At 40.1% G+C, this 9,600-nt stretch overlaps 1 protein-coding gene across 4 annotated transcripts in view; it reads right to left on the bottom strand.

Annotated features, from left to right (window-relative positions):
* The window catches only part of LOC128895542 (zinc finger and BTB domain-containing protein 14-like), a 29,059-nt gene that overhangs the window by 11,614 nt on the left and 7,845 nt on the right, over nucleotides 1-9,600 (bottom strand). For 3 of the 4 annotated variants that reach the window (XM_054158233.1, XM_054158235.1, XM_054158234.1), the window contains exons 2-6: nucleotides 4,043-4,285; nucleotides 3,465-3,856; nucleotides 1,533-1,799; nucleotides 815-1,207; nucleotides 301-687 (exon numbers count right to left, since the gene is read on the bottom strand). In XM_054158233.1, coding sequence (XP_054014208.1) covers nucleotides 424-687; nucleotides 815-1,207; nucleotides 1,533-1,799; nucleotides 3,465-3,856; nucleotides 4,043-4,262 — 1,536 coding nt within the window. In that variant the 5' untranslated portion in view covers nucleotides 4,263-4,285 and the 3' untranslated portion in view covers nucleotides 301-423. The remainder of the gene's footprint in view (nucleotides 1-300; nucleotides 688-814; nucleotides 1,208-1,532; nucleotides 1,800-3,464; nucleotides 3,857-4,042; nucleotides 4,286-9,600) is intronic. The other variant, XM_054158236.1, reaches the window with a different exon arrangement.

The raw sequence follows: 9,600 nt of genomic DNA, 5'->3' as shown, positions 1-9,600 counted from the left end.
TTCATTTCACACACCTTTAAATAACTTTGTGATCCATTACGATCTTAAAAATTTGTGTATCTACGATCAAAGGAGCCAATCTTCGATCTGAAACGATAGTTATACTAAGAACCAATAACCGAATCTCAAAGTATTTGTTCAAGTAATGAATATACCGAGGTGAATCAATTCCTAGTCCACAAAAATATCCAACTCTGTAACATCCAGCTAGGACAATCTTGACCGATACATTTATTTCTCTGTACCGATGGAGAAAGAAAGATCACCCGTTATAGGATCGGAAAAATCGGAGAAAAGTACCTGGATCGCGTCGTCGATCGATGAAAATTCGAAGTTTTCTCTCATTCTTTTGAATATAATCCTCTCACTCGTGGAGAAACACTTCCTCAGAAATTACAGAAGAGATTTATGGAGGAGAATCGATTAAACGCTATCGTCCTGACCGTTTCCGCTCTGATCACCGTAATTATCCTTATCCTTGTCCGTATCTGTGTCCGTGTCCTTTTCTTTATCTTCGTCCATTTGCTCGTCGACAACTTTTTTTCGACCTTCGACCTTCTCCTCCTTATCGTCCATCGTGAAATCCTCGCTTTTCACTGTCGAATTCGCCGAATGAGATTTGTTCAGCAATGAACTAAACTCGCCAAATTTCAGTATCTCCTCCATGGCTGATTGTTCTAGGTTCACCTATCGGGAACAAAGTAGGATTTCGTTTATTTATACTAAATCATATTATAGAATTCTACATTTATAAGCAGTGATTATAACACCGAATACACTAAGATACTAAGGGAATACGTGAAAAATATCCAACCTTTCGTGGTCTGCCCCTCTTTCCTTTAGTAGGTGGGGAAATCGTCGGTTGGCAACTCGTGCTGGACAGGCTGCTCTTCCTCTTCGGCCACTGCATGTGCGAGTCCACGTGTTGCTTCAGCTTGTCCTGCCTGGCGAACATCCGCGGACAGATGCTGCAGGCGAACGGTCTCTCGCCCGTGTGGACTCTCCTGTGTCTAGCCAGGTGGGAGGCTCTCGTGAAGGCCAGAGTGCAAAGGTCGCAGGAGAAAGGTTTGTATTGCGCCCTGTCGGATTTGGCCAGTATGGGCCTGGTGGACTCTTTCCCATCGTGCAGGCTTGTCCTCTTCGAGGGACCGTCGCTCTTCTTCTTCATCGTTAACCTGGAACTCTCGTCCGCGCTCTTCGACGAATCCTGCAAGTTGAAAGGGAGATGTAGCGCGAACGACGGGGTGCAATAGCGATTGTGTGAACCGACAAGAACGAGTGGGTTAATAACGTGCTTGGCGCAGCAATGTTAGTTGAACATAGATTCAAAGAGTATAGAAAAGTATTAAGGTATTGTATTCTGAAATTGATATTTTCTGAGTTTTATGGCAACGTCGATTTAGGATAGGTACACCTTATTACTTTTACACTCAGTCCACCTACAGAGAAAACATATTGGTGTGCATTTATTGCGAGCATATTTCTTAAAATGAAAATGGGGATCAATCTCAACTGTGATCATCGTTTCCTACCAGACTCTCAGCTCGTTCTTGTAAGTCTTCGTTCATCTCTACGTCTGGTACCGTGGGATCTGTGGATCCGTTGTAACTCGAGTCGAATTTAGACGCGCTCGAGGAATCTTCGTAGTTGTCATCTCTCGCGGAGTCCTCTTTTAGGGTTGCCCGTTCCTTCGATTTGTATTCCTGTGACTCGGTGCTTCTCGAGGGCCGTCCAACAGAGACTCTTTTTTGGCCCTTGAATCTCGTCTCCCGTTTGTACATTGGCGGTGGCATGCGCCTCTAAACAAATCAGAGATGAATTAAAATATTAACAAGCTGGCGTCTATGCTTGTAAAATATTTAATTAGACGAGACCAGCGTCTATGATATTCATATTCTTCTCGATAGAAGAAGGCTCTACGAAGAGACCTGAAACGTTCCCTCGAGTAACTCAATTTTCAATACATTTAATTCCTGTTCCTCTAAAATACCAACAAGGGAGGTTCTCCCAGCGTTATTTCATTTATCCAAAGTAATAACGTTGGGAAAATAGTTTTCCTCTCCTGGAGAAAATTGTTCCAATGTAAATAGTTCGAAGCGCAAGAAAGCGAACGAGCACCTCAAAATTATTAAACCGACTCGTTGCGCGTGGATTCAGCAGCGGAAAGATTAATATCGACGGGAGAACGTGCACTATTTAAATTGCCGGAGCACGGGAACTTTTTTATGAAAATTTAATTAGCCCCGTCCGTGTCACGTGCATGTCCGAACTAACTTCTATTAATTTGGCTAAACTTACGATTCTATCCACCTGGTCGAGAACTTTTCGAGACGCACCGCTGAATCCACGGTGATCAAAGGGAACGAAACGAGCTACCGTGGTTTTTCTTTTTTTCTTACCACGGTCTTGATTAATTATTAGACGACGTCCAGAGGGGACGATAAAACGAACGAAGGAAGCGTCCACGACTAAGTCGACGTTTCTCGTTTTCAAAGAAACTCGACTATGAGTCGCCTTGTGCATACATCAACAGAGAGGCTCGCGAAATGGCGAGAACACGATTTCATTTAAGCCGTCAACGAGCGTGTGATTATTTCATTCGGGCTATTTTTCAATGTTAGTAAAATTGTATATGTTTTATATGTCGTATTGAACTTTTGAGTACAATTCAGTTAAGTAAAAATACATAAAAACTTTTGAAATGACTACAGTCTCGCGTGTCCTACTTGTTATCAGGTCGTTCAGGAAGTAATGTCGTATCTTATCGTGGTTGGAAGAATATAATGCCTCGTTTACGATATATAGGGCATGGAATGAACTGTGTTATAAGTAGACTGTGGATTTTTATGCGTTTATGGTAAATGAAAATGCAGGAAGGTCCACAGTCTAGTTTAATTAATTTCTCTTTCATGGCGAATTAAAAAATTCCTAACGTAAAATGAATCACACATAATAGACCACTAGCCTACAGTTCCTCTTTTATTTGTTTATGCAGGCATAAAACAGAAAATCATGGCTGTCATGCACATGCAAGGTTGGTTCTCACGAGAATGGTTGTGTCACACGAAAAATGGCGCATGGTAACGAACGCGTTAGGCAATGCTCAATTAATATATAAAGATAATATTTTCAGTAAAACGCGTTGTATATAGAGGACGTTGCTCGGCATGTGGAACCCAATTCAACGGAACAACAATGAAAAACGTTCGTGTAAACATGCGCTCTCTTTGGTCATGTTTCACAGTTCTGGTAGCAAATTACTCTCTTTAGCAATAGAGGTTTTGTATTTATAAGAATGACCTAGGTGAATTGGAGTCAAGTAGAGTTCATCAAGCAGATAAAGGAGGATATTAAAAAATGATCGATTCTGGAATCATTTTTTTTTGCCGTGCGGTACCACCACGTCCCAAAAGCTTCATGCTATATTACTTATAATCTACAAATTTTAACTCATCTGAACTAACGATTTGCGTTTCCGAAGTTCGCACAGGTTCGTCGAACGATTCCTCGTGACCGTCGATCACCATTGGATCGTCCTCTACCTCGATTTCTTCAACTTTGATGTGATCTTCCAACGACTCTACGGAAGACTGTTTGGGTAAAAACGGGATGACTGACGGTTCTTTCATGTATTCGGTCGTGTGGACCCTGGTTTCTATGTGACGCCATTGCATTCGGGTCTCGACTCTGGTGTACGGGCTACGAGTGCTTTCCTGGTTCCTCTGGTCACCCGACAGACCTCGAACCTCTAGGTCCGTCGCAGTCTTTATCAGGGAGGGCAAGTGCTCCTCGGCGACATCGATGGAGCCTCGATACATGAAGTCTAGGAGGCATTCCATTTCTTCCACCGCCACCCCTGCTCAAACATTCGTTAGATTTATTGAAAATTATTAAAAATTAACTCAACTAATATTCAAATACATATGAAATATTACAATGTAGTAGTTGGATAGTCTGTATCCCATGCCTAGTTCTAACTGGCAGTGTTTTAAAAAAGAATGTAGATGTTATGTAACTGGTTGATTTGCAAGTATTAACTCACCTTTTAAAATGAGAATCGGTTGCTCGCCATAGTGCTCTTTAAAAACTCGCTCGAAGTAAGGGCTGCATGCTGCCAACACTAATCTGTGTGCTCTCAGCATGCCACCCTGGCAAGCTAAGGTCGTGTCGGTCAAAGAACCACTCTTATACAGTCCTTCAAATAATCCAGACAAATTCGCCAGGTGATTGTTCCACGTGAGATTGAACGTCTTCTCGCCCATTATTATAGCACGTTGAGTCACCTCTAACAGAAATAACAAATACTTAGCATTAGAAGAAGTAAACTAAAACCTATTTCTGAAAAATATAATTGTAATTTTAATTTATTTTCAGTCAACGTCATCAAACTTAAATCACTCATCGATCTAATGATATAAGAAAACAAGAGGACAATTTGTTAATTCTCCCTTCATGGTACGCAATCTTTAAAAATATTGACTGCTAGAGTCTATCACTGCCAGGATGACTATAACTTTACGAAACTCTTGGTTTCTCGGTTCAGGAAAAATTGTTGAAATTGTTGCACATCGTGCACGAACGATGTGTGGCTAATAATCGAGTATGGTACATTTCCTATCTTACCTATTATTGTTACATCATAATTGAAACACTCAACGATGCGGGTGGCACGTCATTTTAATTGATACGCCGCGCACAATTATTCGAATCTTCCGCGTCGAGATATTCATGTAATACTCGGTATGTAGCAATTGCATGCGTGTTGCAAAATTTTACCTAGCTCGTATGAATGTCCAAACATGGTAGTGTAGTTTCCAACAGTATTGTCGCCTCCACCAATCGGTAGGAGGCTCAAACAGTGATAATCTGATTAATGTATTGGCTGCGGTTATCACAAATACGGAGGTCAGTATTCGCCAAATAGCAAGAAATAGGGGAATCAATTGGAGTTCAGTCTATCGAATATTACAAACCACTCCAATATCGTACGTACCATGTATTTGTACAGCAAGAAATGCCAGAGGGCAATTATCAACTTTACTTCGTGCATTTGATTTCAGTCGCCTCTTTAAATTATAAACAGAAATTATTTCTTTCTCATACACGCATTCTTGGTTTAATTAATACTTCAATTAAACGAACCAAATATGAAAGTGATGAGATGAGACCGGTTATCAAGGTAGACAGCACTGTTGGCAAGCCTCGATATTCTAGGACGTACTGTCGATAAGACAGCTCGATCTATCGGTACTATAAAACACAATTGAGAAGTGTGTTTAACCAAATAGAGTTCTACATTGCCAACTCTACGAAGCTACTAAGCGTACCTATAAGAAAACGTCACAAGTGACATGAAGTTGTTTCGACAAACATTAAATAGACAATTGGACACATTATGCACTAGACAGTTAACTCGATAGAATGATTTATATAATTTAATAGTGTCGCTCCCATTTCCCCAATGGTCCTATAAGTCTAGCTCGATACGAGTCATCCGAGGCCCAAACGAGACACCCCAATCTGTAATAAGTTTTCCAGGTTCATTCCTGCGACTTGTGCTAGAAAAAACTGCTGAAACGTTGAAAGGAAAATTCTCCAACGCAATTACGAGGAAACCGTATTCGACGTAGCTGTATAATCTATGAGGGAAAAGAAGGAAACAGGGGGTGTATGGGGGCAGAGTTGGCCAAATACGTAGGAACACCAGGGGGGTGCGTGTACATATACGAGCAGGGGGTGAGAAGCAGGACGAAGAAGGGCAGAGCGATCCGGCGATGGTCATGCGCAGTCGCAGTGCCTAGGCCCGATCCATAATTTCGTTGGTGGACCCCCATCACGCATTACCAAAGGGCTTTACGTTCGTGTGCAGACTGCACGCACCCTTTTTTTTTCCTTCGGTTTCGTCGCAGATACGTCACAGCAGCGGAGGGGGACAGGGGTCACGGAAATCGACGACCATCGAAAGAGGAGCCCCCCTCGCGACATAGCGAGCAGTCTTGACTCGCATCGTCGCCACAGTAAGGGCTTCTGCATCAGCATGCGTAAAATATATTACCATGACGACGACATTTGCCTTGCATGAATTATTAACGAGGAAGGGGTATTACTAGTTCGAGAATTCCTGTTGAAATTATAGTCAACTGTCTAACTAGTCTGAACAAATTATAGTTAAATAAATATTTGTGGAGTGTACAATGTTTGTAAATATTTTTCTGATATTTTTCTTGGCCTCGGAAACTCAGACTTTCCACTTGTTTAGATGATTTTCGTATGCCCCCCTTTCGCAGCCTGAGAAACACAGCATTATCCAGTGGAAGGGGGGAAAGCAAAATGGCCCCCGTTTCGAATTCCACGGACCTAAGAATCTCTGGACGGAGTCTAAACTGAGTTTGCAGGCGCGGTAAGGCGTGATGGGAGACGTGCGGGCAGTGTGCCGAATTCTCGTTTGTCATCGGCAACCTACGGCAGGCTTCGGTTGGATTCGGTTTCTACATATGCTTGTAGGCCAATCATAACGTCTACGAGGCCACCATGTTCGGTATTTTAAAAACTCTACGTTCATTGGTTAATGTCGACCAATCGAAAATAACGAAATAGTTTATCATTTAAAATAGCCATTATTTCAAATGAACTGGCATTATTTTTATTTTCAAACGACTGTACCGAAACTAGTGTCGCGGAAAAATGATTTCGCAACAGTTACTTTTTATTTTCATTCGAATTAAAATTTGCCCGGGTCTGATTACACATGCCACGTTTAACTGGAAACGAAAATATGATCAGCAACGATGGTCATGAATTTCAAAAATACCGACTATGCCCGTTTTAATCGTTTATTGCGAGCGAAAAAGTTATCGTTGCACGTCATCGAGAGTCAATACGATAACAATGCGTTCTTCGTTGAAATAAAAATGCCTGCGCACGCTACGAACCGTCCGAGAGCAATTATTTAACTTGTCAACGCAAGTACTATCGTTCATCGTCACAATCACCCATAATCGTTCACTCTAATTAAGGTTGCTGCTTCAAGATCAATGTCCTCCGCGTGTGTCTATGCGTTTGCGAACACTAAATTTTCGACGCGTTCCGGCTCGATAACTTAATTCCTTTGTAGCAGCAAAACTTTGTACGGCGCGCGCGCGCGAATGGAATTTCTATAGTAAATTGTGATTTATTGTTACCGTTACGCGAGTACCGCGAAGCATTAAAGGGACAGGATTTATTAAATTTTCGCCAAGTATCAGTGGTAGCCAAGTTGAAACAGTTTGATTTACATTCCCGTGGCACCGACCAAAATTCTCTAGACAGAAATTCCGATAACGGTAATCTCGGCGTGGCGGGAAATCCGTTCTAATAATAAATAAATTGAAATTCTCCCGACTTGGGCAAACATTGAAAGATATCGGGGCCGTTAGCGAGGCATTTAAAATTTAAATTGCACCGAGTATTCGAACAGTTAAACGACGTAAGCAACCGATAAAAATATTTTATTCGACTCGACAATCATTCTGAAATTATTTTTTAATTACCACAGTGTCCTTTGTTAGGCTTTATTTTGTTGTGGTGTACATTTTTAAATATTTTGTTACGAAGTTTATCTCGCGATTGATATATTAATCTTTCCTTTTCCATTTTTACTATATTCATTATATAATTTATAGTTTATTCAATTAATATGTTATATTTGAATGTTTCAATGCACGGTGAGCATATTTCGTAAAATTGAATTTTTACTTCTAACAAAGCTACAAGTAAATTCTTCCTGTAATTGCAAATATAGTACTATAATGTTTATGATTAAGGTATAATGACGTATAACACAATATTGAAAATGAACGGTGGTAATACGGTTGCATAACCTCGAACGTGTAAGTCTGTAATTTGCATATGCTCATAAACGCGTTATATCACATTTCACGTTATAATAACATAATTCTATTAAAATTTGCAACTTCTGATGAGAACTGAAAGCAAATGTCGAAGGATTAAAATAAAAAAAAAAGTATCTTTGAGCGTTCTAAAGATTCCAAACGAATAATTCTTCTTCGTTGCTCGACGATGTTAGTGCAAAATCGAAGCGTTACCAAGTCTGTTTACATAAGCGTCAAAGAAGGAAAAATGTGCATAGCAATGTTTATCATTGCATCTTACGTTTTCCTTCGTACGATTCAGTCCAATTATACGATCACGTTTCCCATCAAAAGAAATTTATTCCTAGCTACCTTATTACGCGTTTGATAATAATAAATAATTCTTAGTCTTTTAATAAAGCTTCGACCCTATTATGATTGTTATCGAGAACAAAGCAGACGAGGAAGCGAATACAGTTTAATTAATCCATGAAAGTTTCGGCCATGTTGTTTGGGTCATTTTCATTAAAGGAATATATCAAGTTATAAAATAATATACAATAAACAGAACTTTAACAAAATACTGCCACTTGTATTCGATCCTTTCAGTAACCTACCTTAAACTTTCAAACAGCAGGAAAACCTAGCTTAGAATGATATAACCTATTTTCACTTTCACATTACGTCAAACGTTTCCACTTTCAGATGCAGTCGTCATCTTCGATCGATTCATGTTTATTTTGGTAATTAATGGTTATTTATCGGATCTAATTCATTATGGCATAGAATAAGCTTTTAATATTAATCTTATCGATCGACAAGATAAACTATCAATTACAATCTTACCTATGACGAACAGAAGACAATCGACACGTACGGAACGATTTCTATAATCGATACAATTGTCGACGCTTGATTTTTTTTATTCATGGTAGAACATGGAGAGCACCTCTGTTCTGATAAGTACGACCGATTGAAATGTCGCATCTTCGACGCTGATCCAGATCACCGGTCAATCATAAATTGACGTCGCTAACGTTATCGTATAAGAGGAGGCGGATCTGTCGACGTCGCCAGGACGTCCAGGCGACTCTGCGCGAATAGGTCACTTCACAAGTCACAATGCTCTTGAGAAGCCTAATGAGTCGCTGCCACGTGGAAGGCTCTGTGCGCGATGCTTTATTTATGAAAATCAATCCCCCGCCCGGTGAAACAAAGAGAAATAGAAACAAGACGGACATATCCCTTCGTTACCGTTTCAATTTTTTTTTCGAACGAGCTCCCGATAGTTTCACTCTGTCTCGTCGTACGAAATACATACGCTATAATTGAAGCTAATGCTCGGATAACACAGAGCAAAATGACGTCGAAACTGTGACACAGATATAATTTATGACACCACGCGCCACGGAACACGTTTCGACCGAGTAGAGAGATTACGCAGGTGAAGTAAAGTAATTACTGACCGAGATGCGATAAACTTCGTGCAAGGATCAAAATTTCGGGGAAAGGTAAATAATTAGGAATTGTAAAGTTAATTTATAGAGGAACTGTTAGAGGAGAAATTAAAATTGTAGAATTGAATACTTTATAATGATAAAAATTTTAACGAGGATAGAATAATTAATTCTACAATGTTGAAATTTAATTAACGACGTCCTAACTCCATAGTGCTGAAATCTAATTAACGTCTCAGCTCTTGTATTTGAGTGATCTTCAGATCTACAATTATTGAAATTGAAATTAACGA

Source organism: Hylaeus anthracinus, unplaced genomic scaffold (assembly GCF_026225885.1).
Source record: "Hylaeus anthracinus isolate JK02 unplaced genomic scaffold, UHH_iyHylAnth1.0_haploid 5, whole genome shotgun sequence".
Lineage (NCBI taxonomy): Eukaryota > Metazoa > Arthropoda > Insecta > Hymenoptera > Colletidae > Hylaeus > Hylaeus anthracinus.
Note: the sequence above shows the minus strand (reverse complement) of the source record. Positions and strands in the feature narration are given on the sequence as shown.